The 19,500-nt window shown below is 43.0% G+C and overlaps 1 protein-coding gene across 3 annotated transcripts in view; it reads left to right on the top strand.

The window, feature by feature from the left end:
- FYN (FYN proto-oncogene, Src family tyrosine kinase) overlaps window positions 1-14,677 on the top strand; it is a 138,675-nt gene extending 123,998 nt beyond the window's left edge. For all 3 annotated transcript variants that reach the window (XM_063151021.1, XM_063151020.1, XM_063151022.1), the window contains 2 exons: window positions 1,199-1,330; window positions 11,748-14,677. In XM_063151021.1, coding sequence (XP_063007091.1) covers window positions 1,199-1,330; window positions 11,748-11,956 — 341 coding nt within the window. In that variant the 3' untranslated portion in view covers window positions 11,957-14,677. The remainder of the gene's footprint in view (window positions 1-1,198; window positions 1,331-11,747) is intronic.
- The last annotated feature ends 4,823 nt before the right edge of the window (window positions 14,678-19,500 follow it).

The following is a 19,500-nucleotide window of genomic DNA, read 5'->3' as shown; positions in this document are numbered from 1 at the left end:
TACTTTTTACTCTAAGTCACATCAGACTCGGGTGTGTGGCAGAAGATACAGGACATTGAGCCCTGGATGTGATGGTGGAACAATGCTGGCAGGGAACTCTAAACAGTGCCATAGGTTCACTCCCTGAGAGTGATTTGTCCACGTTGTTACACTTTCACACTCCTCCTGAAAGCAGAGGAAGCTTTTATGAGAGGGTGATGTGAAGTCAAAGTCAGTCTGTTTCCAAACTCAAGAGTGTTTGTCACTAGGGATCAGCAGTAAGCAATGCAACTCTTTTGCCTGTATGTTAATACAAGGCACCAGGGAAATGTCTGCATATTTTTTGTACATACTGTGTGTTAATTATTACCACAAGACTTTTCTTTAAAGTCATACTGAAAATATTTTTCCTAAGAAAACAGTCAGTGATTGGAAAAGCAAATAAATCAGTGTTTAAAGGTTTGTTATCTCACTATCCTTACTGCAACTGGCTCCTGCAAGCTCTGATGATGGATGAGCACATTAGGGCTGCACGCATTTAAGGCACTACAGGCTTTGCAGTGCCAGGAGCTTAAAGTACACTGTCAAGTTATAAATCACAGGCCAAAGTCGTGCCTTGACATCAAGCACTCCAAGCAACTCAAATGGCAGTATTATTTTAAAGTCCTTGTGTGTTTCTAATGAAATATTGGATTTGCTTTGAATTTTTGCTTTCACCATGTTTGTTTGTTTGCATTTTGCTCAGGTTGAGCAGGCAAACTGGGAGGTACATATCCAGTATATCTCAGTTCTGCTTCTATGTAGTAACTGTATTTGATTTGCAAATACTTAAAACACTCTGGGAGAAGGTATTTCTATTATATCTGTGGAATGGATGAGCTTATTTGTTTTTAAAACTGTGTGGAATGGATGAGCTTATTTGTTTTTAAAACTGGGGTGGTTTTTTTTTTTTTCATTTTATAAAACTTCAAACTTGTGTTAAAACATCTTATTCTTCTCTTGTGATGTGGGACAAGCTGACCCTCTCCCTGCTTAGTCTTTCCTGATGCCCTACACATTCTGCCCCCTGTCCTCTCTGACTGTACTCTGTGGAGCTGTTGGGTAACATTTGTCTGCAGCTCCTTCCACCTGCACGTGTTGCAGAACCCAAGAGTCACCTGTGAGCTGGTGCTTTGGTTCTGTCTCTGTTGTGGTTAAGACTCATGTATTCTCTCTTTAGGTGCAAAGTTCCCCATTAAATGGACTGCACCAGAAGCGGCGCTGTACGGAAGGTTCACAATAAAGTCAGACGTGTGGTCCTTTGGGATCCTGCTGACAGAGCTGGTAACAAAAGGGAGAGTGCCATACCCAGGTAAGAAAAATGTCCTGCTTCACCTGGGAAAAGGAGTGAGAATGGGCCATATGTTTAAGCTGCAATGTTGTTTTATATTCACTGAGCTCAAAGGAGAATGGCTATAATGTTTAAATTCTGTGTATACTTGAAAACATTTCTGACTCAAAGCTGCTTTGCCATGGTCATGATAAAAATGACAAGGGGACAATTCAATGTACTCATTTCTACTGTTTTAACTGTGCTCAATTCAATTAATATAATTTCTAGACAACTAATGAAAATGGTGTAAAATTATTACATTCTGGAGCAAATAGCTCTCCACAGCATTGCATTTACTTTAAGATACCTATAGTTAAACTCCCACAGAGGCCTCACTCCGTTTATTCTGTCAGACTGGTTCACTGCAAGGTTTGATGACTGTCTGAATGTCTGGTACTATCAAATCTCTTTTTCATAAACTCTTAAATTTTAATCCTTGCTTTTGAGATGGATGGAAAGGGAAGAAAATACTTGTGTAATGTGCAGACCAGAGCTCATGGCAGGGTCACAGCAGGGCCAGATTCTCTGCATGGGGGAACTGGAGGCCCCATGGCTCTTTGTTGAAACCCTGCCAAGTGTCCAATGGATTAAGATTTGTAGGAGGGAGTGATTGGATCTGCCTATGCAGAAAGAGCTTTTTATTCTTGTTGCCCCCCTGAAGATTGTGGGCATTCAGGTGAAGAGGAAAGGGGTGAGGTGAAAGCCATGCATTACATGGAAAATAATTTAATCCCTTCTTTTTCTCATCAGCACAGATATTAACAGGGGATGCCCCGTATTTCAAGATGCCTCTAGCTGCCTTTTTAGTCCTTTTATTTAAAAAAAAAAATCTAAATACTCAACAGTCTGGCTCTGTGCACTGCAGCTGATTTAATGGAAAATGCCCTAGAGCAGTTTCAGTTTTCCAATCTGTGCTGTGATCAAGCAGTCAGATCCATACATCAAATTGAGCAGGAGAAGCATCAAGGTGGAGTTCAGTTTACCCTGTGGTGTCTCACACTACTTCAGAAGAAGACTGAACTCAGCAAAACTAATCTTCCAGACTTTTACCAGGAATTTCAAGTTTGCTAGCACCTAGCAGCCAGTAGCTGAAATTTGAGGAGAGAATATGGGGACTGGAGGGCATCTCATGATCAGCAGTGAACTCTGGAATCCTTAACAGGGAGCAGCTTAGCAAAGGTGTGGCTGTGACAACTGAATGAGGTAGCAGAAAATATAATGGCATGTTTCTGTGGAATGGATGAGTCCCTCTGCCCAGCACTTCCCCATGTCGGTGTTGGCTCCAGTCAGAGCAGCTCTGTCACCAGTCAGCACAAAAGTCTTCCTGCCATAAGGATTCCTGGTAGTGGTGTGTATGATTTCTGCAGGTTTATTGAAGGTTTAAGCAGACATTGCATGCTGTGCAAAGGTCAAAGAGATAAAAAAGAGGTATAAACTTTAGTTGGTTCAGTGTTGCTCCCAGAGGGTGGGCAGTGTCCCTGACTGGGCTGCAGGAATTCTCTAGTCACTGCCAGCAGAGTGGGTGCACAGAGGCTCTCACCAGCCAGGGCAGAGTTAAGGTGAAAATACCATTCCATGCAAAAACAACCATTTAAACCCTATGTTTACTCACAAGTCTGTAGCTGAACACAGGGTTGGCCATGGCTGCAGAGGATGTCTGCACTTCATAAATGTTTCTTTCCCCCACCAAAGGAGAAAGAGTCCACAGGATGTGCATTTAAGTGCCTGCAATATATAACTTCTTGTAGGAGCCATGACAGTAATCTCAGGCATGGGCTGTGTCCTGAAATTCTGGACAGTTTTATTACATGGCAGCTTGAGCACATCAAAGAGAACCAGTGGGATCTCTGCTCTTTCAGCACCATCCTACCCCTTCATCCCTCACTACATAAAGCCCTCACATGCCAAAAGTTCTTCTGGCTCACTCTCCTCCACCTGCACTAGGAAGACACCAAGTAGCTGGAAGCAATTTTTTGTGTGTTACATTTCACTAAGTCAGCAATTTTTTGGCCAGTCGTGTCCTGCCTGGTTACACCCTACCCGGGCTCTAGGCCAGGACCATTCCTTCCCACCAGGACTCCCCTGTTGCTCTTCTAGGAGGTCTTAACAATTCTCATGGTCACCATCACTCCTCTCTGCCAGTTTTACATAAGGGCAGCATGGATCTTACATTTGAGTATCCAAAGTGTTTACAGATTTCGGTCCAGTCTCACTTCCCAGACCCTCAATGGGAAAGTTTTTATAGGCTGAGGCAGCAGTGGAGGGGAATTGGGGCCTTCTCAGGAGGATCTGTCTTTGCAAGTGGATTGAAAAGAGAGCTTGGACTTCCCAAAGTGACAAAGGCCTCCTGAGCTCCTTAGAAAAGGCTCTCTTTTCCCCTGACATAGAAAGGACTATCAATCTCCTGTTTCACACTGGGAAGAGGAAGGATCTTGTGAAGTACAAAGTTTTGTGAATACCCATCCCTGTCTGAGATAGGCAGTAGGGTTCAGATGGACCCACAGGGCTTTTCTTGTCATTATGGCATGGCTTGCACAAGGAGGAAAAATAGGATTTCTGTCACCCTGAGAGGCAAGACTCAGCCCTCTTCACCCAAGTGGACAACCCATAGGTGAGAGAATGCAGTCTGTTGGCACTGCCAGCACTTTGGTACCCAAGATGTGACACTGAAAAGTGTCAGCTTTGAAACAGAGAGGGTCATGGAGCTGTCTGTCTGCTGTAATATCCAGTTTCTGAAATAGTTGTGGACATGTTGTCCTGTTGTTCCTGCTTACAGCTTGTAGCAGGCTGGGAGAAGTGGAGAGAAGCCCTCAAGCCCTCAGACAAAGGGATTGCCCTCTTGCTTGACAAGCTCTTAGTGCCTGGGGAGATGATTTACAGCACACATCCCAGTCCTGGGGTGGTACCCATGCCTGCAGGACACCAAACCTCGTGCCTTCCCATGTCTGGAACCAGGCATTGTTTTAAGCTTGTGTAGAAGGAGGGAGAAGCACAATGAGTAGGACAGAGGGGGAGGGCAGGCAGTTTACAGCCGGGAAACAGACTGGGTGGCACAGAATTTGGCATTCTTTGTCCTACAGATTTCAACCAGTTCCTGTCCTGATGCCCCATTTTGGAAGAGAGGCTGGTGCTCTGGTGAGATGTATGAGCTGTAAAGGTTTTGCTGGTGGAGATAAAGTTCAGTCTAGAGTTCACAATAAAGCCTTGCCCCAAACTCTATAGCTCCCACAAGCAAGACCAACTTTTTGGAAGGTGTCCTCATGTTCATACTTCAACCAAGCCTGTTTCTCTATCAGTGATCATAATGAGCCACTATGATAACTAATTTATGCTTTTTTATCCTTTTCACAAGGCAACCAATTCAATTAAGCAACTTTCACACAGAGTCTCTATTTCCAGTGTTACAGTGGAGAAATGTAAAATAGACTGGGCCAGAGGAGGAGCCAAGCTCAAGAAACAGTCTGCTCAGTGGATCTTTTTCAGTATCAGTTTCTTTTCTCTTTGACAAATGCCCTTCCCTAGCAGTAGCTGGAGAATCTGTGGGTTTTTAACATGCTGCCTTTGGGAAAGGGAGAAATATCAGCCATACCAAACAAGTACCAAACAAGTACCTCTGACCTTGCCCCTTGTAATTTCTGCTGCAGTTGTCACGCCAAGAGCATTTTCATTTTCACTCTAGTGTGACAGCTATGGTGCTACTCACATTGCTGCCTCTGGCCAGGCAGGTCTCTTAGCCTGGGCTCCAAGCAGCCCTGCAGCCTTTGGGCAGCTGGATTCAGCCTCCTCATCCCTGGGGGAAGCTGGGCCACGAGTGCCAGAGAGCATGTGCTACCCAACCTGGGGCCAAGTACATAACAGAGAGCCAGCACAGGCAGGTGGGTGTGTGTAACAGCATCAGGGATGGTAAATAAGAGGTTAAGAAAGAGGTGTACTCACCACAGAGGATAGATAAGGTCAGGTGGGTTTATTTGTAAGCAAGGAAGCTCTGCTCACAAATGCTGTAGCTCAAGGTTGCATCTATTCATCTGTTATACCAAGGAAATAACTTATTTTAGAAAATAAAGCCAAAGCAAAAAACAGATATTGATAGTCTAGCTTTGAGGATGAAGAGATGTTGGGGGTTTTCAGGCTTTAATTTCTAAGTGAAGTGGCATGACTTCCAGAGTTTTAAAACTTGTTCCTCCTTTTCCCCAGAAATAACTTGGTTTGCATTGTACTCAGTAAGAACAGCATTCAGAGGTTGTCTTCCCTTAGGAGCAGCTTTGCTGTTCCCTTCTGTGCACTGCAGTAGTTTGATCACTGGTCTGAAAGCATGCATTGGGTCTGGAAGGAGCATCATTCCCAGTCTGAGTATTGGGTTTGCATGGCCAGGCTATCACAGTGGGAGGGTGGGGGTGCCTGAGAAGAGGCTGTGACCTTGTGGAGGCCCGTGGAGAGAGGAGCCCCTGCTGGAGCAGCCTGCCCTTGAAAGACCATGGAAGAGTGACCCACTGCAGCAGTCTGGGGAGGGCTGTTGCCCATGGGGTGGACCCGTGCTGAAGGAGTTCATGGAGAACTGTCTCCCATGGAAGGACTCCATGCAGGAGCAGGGGAAGGACTCTTCTCTCCCTGAGCTGCACGAGAAACAACCAGTGATGAGCTGACCATAAGAGCCATTCCCTGTCTCCCTGCACCACTGAGGGAGGAGCTAGAGCTGTTTCTAAGGCCTTATTTTCCTTCTCGTTATCCTGCTCTGATTTTGTTAGCAATAAATTCAATGGATATCTCTAGTTCTAGCCTGTTTTGCCCATGACACTATTTGGCGAGTGATCTATCCCAGTCCTTATCTCAACTCATGAAGTTATAACAAATATAATTTTGTTATATTTTCTCTTCCCTGTCCAGCTGTGGAGTGAGAGAGAGGCTTTGGTGGGTGCTTGGCACCCAGCCAGGGTCAACCCACTGCAGTCTAAGAGAAGAAAGCAAGAGTAAAACAGCCTAAAACAATCGCTCTCCTCACTGGAGTTCACAAGTCCCAGAGTGATCTGTATAGCTCATTAGTTTGCATGCAGGGACACTCCCTAGTTACAGTAATGTTTCCTGTCTTCTGGAAGAGCAGCATTGCCCAGATCCATGCTATTTGCACATCTGCTCTGCTCCATCTAATCAAGCTCCTAAGAGCACACCAAAGTACTTTCCAGTGTTTTCTTCAACTCCACATCTTTTTTTGTGTCACTGTAACTTAAAGTTCCTACAACTTTTCTAGGAAAAGCCAAGCAGTATTGCATTTCTGTCCCCAGTCTATATGGGCAGTAGATTTTTATTGTACTGAGCATTAGAGTGGCCATATCCTGTGGCATCCTGAGATTATTGAAGGTTTCACTAATAAAGCTGGATGGTGGAAGGTTATTTGATTTTTGGTCTTTGCAGGGAATAAAAAGCTAATGGAAAAGCCATCTTTTGGGAATTGGATATTTTCTTCTTGGCCAAATCATAATTCTTGAAACATCATGAGTACAAGCTGGTTTTTCATAGAATTCTACAATGATAGAATAGTCTGGGTGAGAAGGGACCTCTTAAAGGTCATCCAGTCCAGTCCTACCATAAGCAGGGGTATCTCAGGTTACTCAGAGCCCTGTCCAGCCTGAACCTGAATGTTCCCAGGGATGGGACATCCATGATCCATGACCACTCTGGGCAACCTGCTCCAGTGTTTTACCACCCTCATTGTAAAAAACCTTTCTTTCTTATAACTAGTCCAAATTTAGTCTCCTTCAGTTTAAAACCATTACCCCTTGTCCTATCCCAACAGGCTCTGCTAACAGGCCCCCTTCAAGTACTGAAAGGCCACAGTAAGGTTTCCCCAGAGACTTCTCTTCTCCAGGCTGAACAATCTCGATTTTTTTTCAGCCATTTCTCATTTCAGGGCCCTTTTCTGGATTAGCTCCAACAGGTCCATGTCCTTCCTGTGCTGGGAACCCAGAGCTGGATGCAGAGCTCTGGGTGGAGTCTCACCAGAGCAGAGCAGAGGGGCAGAATTCCCTCCCTTGCCCTGCTGGCCAATCTGCTTTGGATGCAGCCCAGGGCACTTTTGGCTTCCTGGGCTGCAGGTGCTGCCAGCTCATGTCCAGCCCCTCATCCACCAACACCCCCTGGTCCTTCTCAGCAGGGCTGCTCTTGCTCTATTCGTCCCCCAGCCTGGATTGATACCAGGTGTTGCCCCAACCCAGGTGGAAGAGCTGTACCCAACAAAAGAATATTGCTGAGTATTTTATTTCACAGATTTAAGGATTTTAGGATAAACTTTTAAGGGGTCTGAAAGCACACTGCAAGCAGAATGTAATTTATTATTTATTAAGAGTTGAAACTCCAGGGTATTCATTAGGAGAGAGGAGTTGTACAGACTGCTCAGATATTCTCTCTATGATGTTAGAAGTGAAGATATGACAGACTCCAGCTATCAAAAGAGAAACACTAAACTTGCAGGATGAGATAAGTAAGTCTATAGAATAGGTTTGTAAACATAAATAGGCCATTTAAGAAGTAAAATGTATACCTGAAGCACTGCTATTTGTATAAGTCTGACTAGTCATCCAATTGATTTAGATATAAAAGTCTTTGAAACTCTGTTTTTAAATTAGCAGTTCATGTCAAAACTAACAGAATTTCTTCAGCAAATCCTAGGTACTTCAGCCGTTGCTGGATGTATGAATTCCAGTGAGGAACATGAGGATTACTTGCTTTAGTTTCATAACTGGGGTTTACTGGGGGGAAGGGAAAGGGGAAAGGAGAAAGGAGAAAAGAAAAGAAGGGCATTTTCCTGGATTAAACTGTGATGAAAAAACCTGGCTTGACTCACTTTCCAGGGACAAAAAATGACTATGATTTCAGACAGCAATGTCTCTTTCATGTTCTTTTTTCTACCTTTTTGTTAAACAAAGGGAAGTGAAGAGCTGTTTATGTTTTTCCTCCCCCTTCTGTCTCCTCAGGGCTTTTCTTCCAGCACACAGTTCGTTATCAGGTTTCAGAGTGTTCTTTGCAGCACCAAGTAAAGCACTGGATAAAAATACCAAACATTTGATATCTTACAACAACAAATCAGTTGGGAAGGAGCTTTTCTGCTGCTGTTGCTTCCCTCCCTGTTGTACTTAAGGATGTACTGCCAAAATAAAAGCAAAGAATGCAGTTTGTTAGTGGTTATTTACATACAAACAGATGAGTTACCGATAACAATTATTTTCACAGCCTTTAATATGTAAGGGAAGCAAAGCACAGCAGAAGTTCTCACCCCAAAACACCAGGTAATTCAGCTGATTCAAAGACAAGGACAAAAAAGGTGCAGATTTTTGTTCAAAACACAAATTTATAAAAGTAATATTGAGAACACAACGTAAAGAAAATGTGCATTTTTTTTTTCTTGTAGTGTCTTGAAAACAGCAAGGCCAGAAAGTTTGGGTTGATGCTGCCTTGGGTTTGTGGTGCCTAACAGACCAGTAGTATTTTGTAGTCTAATGAAAAAGTAAAATATCTCTGGAAATGTTCCTGCTGGATAGTGAGGAATATCCAAATATTTTTTCAGTGTGTTCTGGTTTGTTGTGAGCCTCTGTGACCTAACAATATCAGTGTGGAGTCAATAATACAGGAGAACCTTAACTCTGTGCAGAATCTGATGTCTGCAGAGGCTTGTTATTTATTACTCTGTTTTCATCAGGGCTAGTCCTCTATAACTATGGTCCACTTTAGGAGCCACTCAAAGCATTTGCTTCTAGTTTATAAATACCTAACAACAAAAATATGGTGGGTAGATGCATCTGATAAATTAAACACAAGAAACCAGTGTTGAAGTGTTGGTCTGCAGGTTAGGGAATACTGTAAATCAGTAATCTAACCTTTCTTTTTGCAATTTTCCCTGTGAAAGGGAGCGTTAAGGAGAGGCCTGTAAGAGTATGAGACAGTTTTCTGGAGAGGCTCCTCAGTGCACAACAGGCAGCAAAAGAAACAGTGCCCTACTTTTCCTTTCCCTTGGCTTGCAGTAAAACCCACATATGAAACTAAACCAAGTACTGCTCGTGTTTGAAAATGGGAGGTGCTGCAGTAAGCAAAGCAGAACCACGCTGTGACCACAACATGGATAATTGAGAGCCTAAATATAAATACAAAGAACATGTGAGGAAACCATGCCAGGGCTGCTTACAGTGACAGGATAGGAATATGATCCCTGCCCAGACACTGCAAATGGATATCAGTAGGAGGAAATTACCCTGACAAGATAAGAGGAAGAGGGGTTTTGTAATCCTAACGTGAAATGAGAATCTAGAGGTGGATGGTCAGGAAAGGCTGAATGATACAGATCGTTTTTTCTAAGCATCCTTAATAATTAAACACAGCCAGGACATGAGGATACAGACCAAAGACCACATCCAAGGTTACAGCTAAGTTACTGGCCTAAATGCTATGTAATGTTAGGATTTTGTTCCCTGTCATGGCTTAATCCCAGCCGGTAATTTAAATACCACACAGACACTTGCTCACTCCCACTGCCCACTCCCAGGCCCCCCAAAGGTGGGATGGGGAGGAGAAGCAGAAAAAAAGGTAAAACTTTTTCTGTTTATCTTGACAGGGTAATATCCTCCTGCTGATATCCAAGAGGTTGAGATAATAACAGTTTATTAACTGAAATAAAGTAAAATATAATAATAATTTTATTGGAAATGAAAAAAGAGAGGCATATTAGCCAAGAAAAACAAATTATGCACAATACAGTTTCTCCCAGCTTCTTGTGCACCTCCTCACTGGCAGAGCATGAGAAACTGAAAAGTCCTTGACGTAGGATGAACTCTACTTATCAGAAACTAAAACATCAGTGTGTTACCAACATTATTCTCATACTAAATCAAAACACAACACTGTACCAGCTACTAGGAAGAAAGTTAACTCTATCCTAACCAAAACCAGACATTTCTACAAGTCAAAGTGTAGAGTGGATAAATGAATCTGTATTGAAGAAGGTGATTGAATCATTCCTCACAATTACGTTTACAAAAAATACGAGGTTTTGGTTTCTGGAGGAGGGACAAGACTCCTCAAAAGAACATCCTCCAAGAACAAAGTGGAGGTTTCCCCGGAAAGGACAGTGTCAAGGAAGCCAGGAAGAGGATAAGCTAACACAAAGTGCAACATCAGGGTGTTGGTTTCTAGATTCAGTCATGGAGAAACTGAAGTGTCCCTGCTGGTTCTCCTGCAGAGCTGCTTGGCAGGACCTGCTAAGTCAGGAGAATGAGTTCTGCAGATATTTTTCAGCAGGGGACTGGGGCAGGGCAAGCACAAAGCCCGCAGTCAGTGTGCAGGCTTGTTCTGAAACACATCTGCATGCTTGTGGTGCCATTGTTACCTCTGGTACAGTTAAAAAGAGAGTACTGGGAGAGAGGTGTGAACTAAAGCTTAGAGTGACTTGCAGTTAATGCGTGGTGAAAAGCACTTCAGCTTTTCAGCAGAGGAATCAAGGGGTTACAAAGAAAAGAAAAAGTAGCAAAGAGCCTGGCCTTACTCTCAGAGTCAAGCAAGATGAGTCACCATCCTTGGAGGTATTTAAAAGTCTGTAAGGACATGGCTCAGTGGTGGACTTGGCAGTGTTAGGTTAACAATTGGACTCAGTGATCTGAAGGGTCTTTTCCAACCTAAATGTTTCTATGATTCTGTGAAGGTAATCGACTTTTACTTTTTTCTTCTGAGTGAGAGAGGGAGAGCTGTGGTTCTTTAGTGGAGATGTTTTGCTTGGCATTTGGCTTGTCTTGTGAGCGGCTTTGCTGTGTTTTAGTTTGGGAGCAGTCGACTATGATAGAAACTGTACTAACCCACACAGAGGGAGGGAGTGCAGGTCAGCAGCAGTGAGCTCCTGGGCTGACACTGAAGGCAGTCTGCTGGACAACCCTGGGAGCCAGGAGTAGCACAGTTTGTCTTGGAAGTCCCTGCAGCATGACCTCACAGAATGTTTTCACAAAGGCCCACGCTCAGGGTGAGGGTTTCAGAAATTCATCCTAATTTCTAGAATTTTGAAATTTCCACTTTTTTTGCAATGCATTTGTTTTCCTTAAGCACATGACATAGTACATTTCACAGTTCCTGCTGTCAGAGAAGGAAAACACCAAATCCTGCCCATTGTGAGTAAGCTAAGAGGGTAACCATGGGACCAGTGTTCTGCTCATCACTTGATCCTAAAAACCCTCTACTGAGAAAGAAAATAATCCAGGTTGCCTTGCAGTGTTTGAAGAGCTGAAATAGGACATCAGTGTGGTCGTGTTTTACTTGTCTTAACCAAAAGAAATTAGTATGAGTGAGCAAACCACATGTGTTGTAGATATAGTTGTACTTGGTTAATTTTCCTGTAATTCACTGTGGCTTTGCCTGCCCTTCACAGGCATGAATAACCGGGAAGTCTTGGAGCAAGTAGAACGAGGTTATCGGATGCCGTGTCCTCAGGACTGTCCCATCTCCTTGCATGAGCTTATGATTCACTGCTGGAAAAAAGACCCAGAGGAGCGTCCAACTTTTGAATATTTACAGGGTTTTCTTGAAGACTACTTCACTGCAACAGAACCCCAGTACCAGCCTGGTGACAACCTGTAAATCCTTGGTTTCCAGACACTGTCATGAATTACCAGGAATTTCTCAGCCCTGTCCCACCTGCTCTCTACCTTCCAACTCTGTGATCGGCTTCTCCAGAGTGCAACATCTTCCAGCACTGCAGTGCACAGGAGGGGCTGCAGCTGGGAACTTCCACAGCCCTTGCCTACGACCACTTGTCCTAATAATCTGAATGTCCTGGATGAAAAGGAGAAAAACACTTGTTTTTTCTTAATCAAAGACTCCAAAACTGCATTGTATTGATGTTATGTAAACTGCAAAACCTCTGTTCATTGTAAATAGTAACTCAGTGCCAATAACTGATCCTAGTGCTTTCCTTTTTTTAAAATGCAAAACCTATGTGATTTTAACTAGTCTTCTCCTGATTCAACTAAAAGTATTATTTTCCAGAAGTGGCCTCTTTGTCTAAAACATTTTTTTTTTCATGTTTTAACAAATAAAAAAATCAGGACAGGTGTTTGGGTTTTTGCTTTTTTATATATAAAATATATATAATATATATACATACCTGTACATACAGTATATGGGTGCTATTGCAGAGGAGGCTCATTTGGAATTGAATGACTCCTGCTGCAGCTGTACCCAAAAAGCGATAATTTTACTGCAGACATGAAAACACTGGTGGGATTCTGAAAGCCAGTGATCTAATTTTTGGCTTTTGCCAAGCATGATTTTTTTAAATTGGATTGCACTTTTTGTTTATGATTATGTACCTGTAGATGGTTGTAACTTTGCTCTTTCAGGAATCACGTGCTGTATTTACAGTAATGTTTCCAACGTTTGACAAGTGTGTGATGATTTGTTCTTGAAATTAAAACGAACATATTTAAAGCAAGAAAACTACACCATCACCGTTTGAACTGGAAAATTGAAACTGCAAGGACTTCTTGTATCAAAACATGTATACTGAATTGTTTCAAAAAAATTTATTAAGCAGTGTAACCACATTCAGATGGTCTTAAAATAATAGCATTTTAGCCATGTCCCCCTGCTAAACTGTTGGTCATGCAACTAGGATTTTTCTGTTTTATGTGTAACATTTTTCCATTGTAAAATAAGTGTGTTGAGTGTCCTGTACTGCTAATGAAATTACTTTCTCTGTGTCTGCAAGTTCTCCAGTGGAATTACTATGCACTTCTTTACATTTCATGGGGGATGCACAGAACAAAGTATTACTTTTTCAGTTGTCTGTACCAGCCTTGAATTACTTACGTTTAACCAAAAAACACAAAAAAAAATTCCTTTCTATTTCTATTGAGTTTTTAATACTGAGTTGCAAATTTTAAAGTCTTAATTACATTTTGTTACGGTTTATTCACAAGTTTACATTTTAAAACTGTTTAACTTTCTTAATTTAGTAATTAAAAAACAAAAGAGCATTTTACATTTGGATAGTTGTTTTTTTGTTTAAACTGTGGAGCTAATGGTGGACATGAGATTAAAAACTTTTCAAGAAAGGGTGTCATGCCATTTGGGGCATCACATTTCATAGGAGTATACAGACCAATTACCTATGGGACATCATTTTCCAAATTATGAAGTCAATATGTTTTGAAATAGCTGGAGTTCAACTGTAAGGAAGATGGCTGAATGCATAGCTAGTCTCTCCTTTCTCTCTTCTACAGCAGTTTGTTCTTTATTAGTTCTGTTGCATTTAACATGAATACTTTTACATTTAAAAGTGTTGCAGGAAAAGCTTTTCTATGTCTTGTATTGCTGTTACTGCTTTAAAAGATTGTGGCCAACTAAGACTTCCTGACAGTTGAAACTTTTTTTTTCTTTAATTATTTAGTACTTAGATTGTGAATTCATACTCTGAAGATTCACACATTTTCTAAAGAGAACCTTTCTTCATTTGTGAAAACTAACCCAATAATCAATTGAGATTCAGAGAACAAATTGTCATCGTTTTAATATTTTCTATACAAAACTGACTGAAAATCCTCTTGCAAAGGAGGCTTCCACACTTAGCCTTTCTCAAAGTGTGAATTTATACGGCAATGTTGCTTGTTACCAGATTTCCATGATAAATTGGTTAACGTTTTACATGTAGAGTCTATAAGTAATGTTATGTACATTATCTACTCAATGTTGCTGTACCTGTAGCTGTGGAGTACTGAAGAGGCCATGATCCTTGTTGGACTTCTAGCTTCCTCTTATACTTACAAGGCAAGTCGTGGCCCTCTTTTTTTTCCCACAGCTACCCCCCTGCCTTAAAATACCATCCATGAAACTGAGGACTCCATAGTAACTCAGCGGGCTGGCGAAGCCAAAATGTCACCTCCTCAGCCCAGAGCCCGGTGGCGAAGCGTGGCCGCGCTGCCAAGTTCCTTAGCAGCCTTTGCCATGCCACAAACTTAAGCGCAGTTTCCATCTGCAATGCGGGACGAGCCTAAAACGTTAGTTTGCCTATGTTTCTCATTGGAAGTAAGACTCAGATGGGGCGTTGTTGGGGTTTTATGGCCTTTGTTTCTGACTCTTGGGTTTGCTGTTTCTTGTATTGCATTCGGTCTCTGAGAACCACGTTGGTCTCTGCCGGATCTCTGCCTGCAGCTGGCTTGTGTGCAGACTGGTGCCACTGTTGAGTGGCAAATCCAGACCATCTCTCATCGGTAGCTCTTCTGCTTCTTTTTCTTAATGTTGGGAGTTTTGTTGTTTGGGTTTTTTAATCTCTCAAATAAAAACATTAGCAAAAAATTTAAACAAGGTTGTTAGGTTTTTTTGCTATAAATTAATAAAAGCCTTTTCTTAAGCACTGCGTATACACCACAAGTAGTTATGTGGTGACTCTAAAAGTATAATTTGTGAGATTAAGAATCTTCTGTTCCTTCCAATAATTTTTAAATGTAAGACTAAAAAAATTCCACCCAGCTAAAAACAATTGGCCAAATGCTTCCCTCACAGCCCACCTGATTCCCAACCGATCCATGGTGTGGTGGCTGATTTCCAGAAGAGGTCTTCTAGGAGATCTACCAGCAGCAGAAAGGACTCTCTGGGGAGACACGGGCTTCTCTAAGCCAAGTTTAATCCAAGACCTGTCTCAGGAAAAGTGACAGGTGGAAATGGGACACTGCTGCAAAAGGGATGGTTAGTATGGTTATTATATTTCTGTGAGAAGGCAATTATGTGAGACTTGGTGGTCTTTGAAAAAGACAAAAGACACTAACATGATAGTCTTTGGCTTTTGTAAACAGTGCTCAATGTAGTTCTGGGTGACACTCTGGTTTTGATTTAATTACCACTGTAGAAAAACAAAGTAAATACAAAACAGAAGAGTGATTAACTGCTAAAATTACAAGAATAATCACAAATGGAAAATCTGTCTCCAGTGTGAGTGTTTCTCCTGAAGCCTCTAGACTGGAAAGGCCTACCTGCAGCCCAAGAAGGCAGATTGCTAAATATCTCAATCTTGCCTCATAACTTCAAGGTGAGTGAGGAAAGTTGCTCCAATTTATGCTAACATGCACCATCCTTTTCTCAAGTGCTGCAATAAAAAATGCAGCGTGCTAATGAACGCTACCATATTGCACCCAAGGGGTTTAAGGGCCTCACACAAGGCTGAGCCCAAGCATGCAAGAGCTATTAGGAGATATACAGTAGCTCCTCTTCTGAAGTGTAGACAATATTCATTCATCAAAGGAGCCCTTTCCTGTCTAATGGGAAATTACCACCAGCAGTGCAGACAAAAGGATATTTATTTTCTCCAGTTGTGTCAGTTTGAGGGTCTGTCTGTCTTTCAAGAATAATTGAAGTCTGTTTGTAGCTCAGAAATCTCATTGTGTTCTGCAGTCTTGGAAAGCAGTGATTATAATTTCCTGTGACTCATACACAGGGATATTTTATCACTGAGGGGACTCCTGTCAACTGGAGCAGCATTCCCTGCCGTCTTAACTGAAGAAAGGGGCACTTTAGTTTCAGATTTTCCTGCACAGACCAAACCAGAACCCGTGTGCTTTCTGCAGAAAAGGAAAACAGGCCCCTTGTTGGGATTGCTGCATGAGTAGGGTGCTAGTGTCTCCCTCTCAGTGCTTCTAAATTTCTCAGAACTTGTGACAGCTAAAACCAGGCTGCTGAGGTACATTTTGAATGTTAGAGAGGAAATGCTGGCTTCCCTTAAGTCTGTGAGATATTTTCTGTTGACTTTTAATACAGAGCCTGTTCTTATGTGTGTGTGTACAGTTATCTGTAACTCAAAAGGAAATTCACACATAAAAACATCTACACAAACATCAATCTATCTCCTTGTATTCCTCCCTTGCAGCTGAACAGCTAAAAGATGTAAAACCGGGACATGAGTAGATTAGAGGACAAAATGTTGTTAACAACAAAAGAGCTGCTCTTTTTTTCTTCTTGTTTTCCTTTTTGTTTTTTGTTTTTGTTTTTGTTTTTTTTTTCCTGCTGGTTCCCATTACATGATCTCTTACAATCCTTATTCCCAAACCAGGAGAGGTGGTAGCAGCAAGCACTGTGCTACAGCCCAGAGATGCTGTGGGCCTCTGGCTACTGCAAAGAGCAGCCTGCAGCTACCTTAAAGTCAAGGAGAGAAAACATTTCTCCCAAGGGCATGGCTGCAGTTTGGAGCCTGCGGTGGGATGTGCAGGAGTGCAGGGAGAACTGCCCTCCCAGGAAAAGCAGGTCATTGCTGGTAGGCACTGCATGGTGTGCTGGAGAGGCAGAGCAAAGGCTGCAGCAGCAGCAGCTGTGTTTGCAGCAGCAGCTGTGCTCACAGCGCCTGTGCTTCCTTGTGCCCAGGGATTTGGGTGATGAGATTAGAGCAGGCTGAGGAGCGTGAACTGCGGTTTCTGCTTCCAAATGTAAATATCTTCTCTGTTACAGCATAGAGGAAAATACTGTATGTTCAAGATGGGGGGAAAAAAACACAGGATTGGTGTGGCCTGTGACTGCGAGGCAAGTGTTGGTTCTGCCTGACCAGGCCAGATGGAAGTTTGATTGTTTGGCTCATTGTTGAGAATAACTCAGCATTAAGCTCTGTGAATAGCTAAAAGGGCAAAGAGTAAAGAAATGAGATTATCCTTCTTGCCCTACAGCCAGGCTAGAGCTTGCCAAGGGCTCTGGTTTGCTTTTTTGTGCATCAGCATTTGTTGCTGAACTGCACCCAGAGCCTTGCTCAGCTACCTATTGTAACAGCTTCACACAAATTCCTGAGCCCTGGAATGGAATGGATGAATTCTAATCTGGAAAAAGAAAAAAGAATGCAGGGCTGCTTTGTGGCTGTTGGGGCTCAGCCTCATGCCTCAGGCTTGTCTGTGAGCCCTGGCATTCCCTGTGCTTTATTCACTGCTGCAGTTCAGGCTCTGGGCTGCCTCTAAGTCCCACAGGCTGCTGGAATTCCCCAGCTAGAAAATGTTACTCATATAGGAAGGGTCCCTGGTGTTGGGAAAGGGCTCAGGGGTCCCAGCACACCGCTCCTGCTACCACGCAGGGCCTGGGCCATCATGTTCCTGGGACACACTTCCCAGGAGGGAGTGGCAATGCACAAGGGGCCTGCAGCTTCCCTGGAGCGCCTTGGACACCCAGGGCTGCCACGCTCTGCTGGCAGCAGCTCAGGCACAGCTGTGTGGAGCTGCTGACAGGTCTTGGGGTGACTTGGCCAGGGCTGTGTTGCTACAGCCCATAGTCCCGTTGACAGTGGAGAACCAGATGCTAAATCCTGCCCTCCTAAAAAAGCAAAGGCAACGAGCCACATGAGGAACAGCTTTGTGCCTTAAAGAGAGAGGACTAGGTATGTTTGATCACACGAGAGCTCAAGTGTTCCCTCAAATTCCCATGCCTCCCAAAAGCAGTGCAGCCGCCAGCTGAGCTTTGTCTATGACCTCATATACATCCAGTGTATAAAACACATACCACATATTGAACATTTGCATATGTTACATGTCTTTTGTTCCACTTGGGTGGCCTTTTCCTCCCCTTCCCCCACCTCTTGCACCACTACTCATCCACACAGCTCCCATCACGTTATTCTGGACGTGTCATTTCTGAAGGACTACACATCCCCATCCTGCAGAGTATGGGGGCTCTGTTAATTGTCAAATGTTGAGTGGGTAATGATCAATGGGTGACTAATTGGACGCAAGAGGGAATAAAATAGGTATTACTTAGCTTCTGCTCTTAATTAAGAGGATTCATAATGCTGTGGGGAAAATCTTAACAAATAGCAGGAGAGGTTTTTGTCATTATGCAGGGTTTAATTACATGCATTGCACAAGCTAACATCCAGGTACTGTTTTCCTTCCTTTCAGGTGTCTCTCCAGGGTGCGACTGAAAAATGCCAAAGCAAGACCCTTAAAATAAAGTAAGTGGGAAATATTTTTGCAGGCATGTGCCTAGCAATGTAAACAGCAAGACATGGAAGAAAGCCCCGGTTTTCCTCACAGTGCAAAAGGAGCAAGGGACAAGCCACGTGCAGAGAACCAGAGTGAGGCCATCATGTGCATTGTGCTGAGGCAGAGGGGGTTAAAGGCTCACTGCAATGTCTCCAGGTTAATTCACAGCACCAATGTTAAAAGAGGAGCAACATGACAGCACTTTATTTAAACAGTTAATCATCTGGAAGCAAAAAGATTCATGATTTATTTCTCCAAATACAGAGATGTGGTAGGAAATATGAGAAGGGGCACTCAATACTAACACGTTCTTACTAATGAAAAAAGAAATATTACAACTCCTGCAGGATTAGGAACCTTTTTAGAAAAAAAAAAGGTCCGTGTTACTTGCCTTGCCAAAGAAAACCATCCTGCACTTGCATCTGTCCTTTCTATGACAGGCCCAATATGACTCATCAGGCTCTGCTTGTAAATAATGTACAGACAAGATACTAACTTCAGAGAGTTCAGAGTTTTATCTGGCTTTCAGTGAGTGAAGTCAGTAGGGTAGGAAGATTTCAAATATATAAAAGAGGCCTTCTGAAGGCAATTATGATGGCTTCAGTTTTGGGGATGAGGGAGGTTTTTGAAATGCTGAAATAAACTTGGGTATCTGTTGTCCAAGTTTCGTAATCCAAAAATGAGTTAATTGACAACAGTTTCTACAGCTTTGTGGGAGGGTACTTAGGTTTGGGCTGGACCTTTGAAACCCACTCAGCAGACAGTGCTGTTAACAGAGTCAGCAGAGTGTGACTTTCAAGCTATTTTTCCTCTCTTTGTCAGGCTGTTAATAAAGTACATAAAGCTCAAGTGAGAGGAAACTGCTCCAAATATCTGCTGCTTTCTGGGGCTTGGCAAGCTAAAGAGGGGACAGAGCCTAGTTCTTTGGCCACATCTGCAGACACCATTAGGTCTCTACATTTCTGGACCTGGAAGTACTCACACAAGGGACAGATCTCACAGCCAGAACCTTCCTCTCCTGGCCAACTGGCAGCTGCCTACAGCAGTGGCAGGTGGACACTGTTGTTTGCTGGATGTTACAGAGCAGCGTCCAAGCTTTGACCAGAGGAGAACAGAGAACTGTCCATACCCATTGTCGGTGAAGGGAGGTGCTTGATGGTGCACAGCACAGCCTTTTACAAG

This window comes from Melospiza melodia, chromosome 3 (assembly GCF_035770615.1).
Source record: "Melospiza melodia melodia isolate bMelMel2 chromosome 3, bMelMel2.pri, whole genome shotgun sequence".
Taxonomy (NCBI): Eukaryota; Metazoa; Chordata; class Aves; order Passeriformes; family Passerellidae; genus Melospiza; species Melospiza melodia.
Note: the sequence above shows the minus strand (reverse complement) of the source record. Positions and strands in the feature narration are given on the sequence as shown.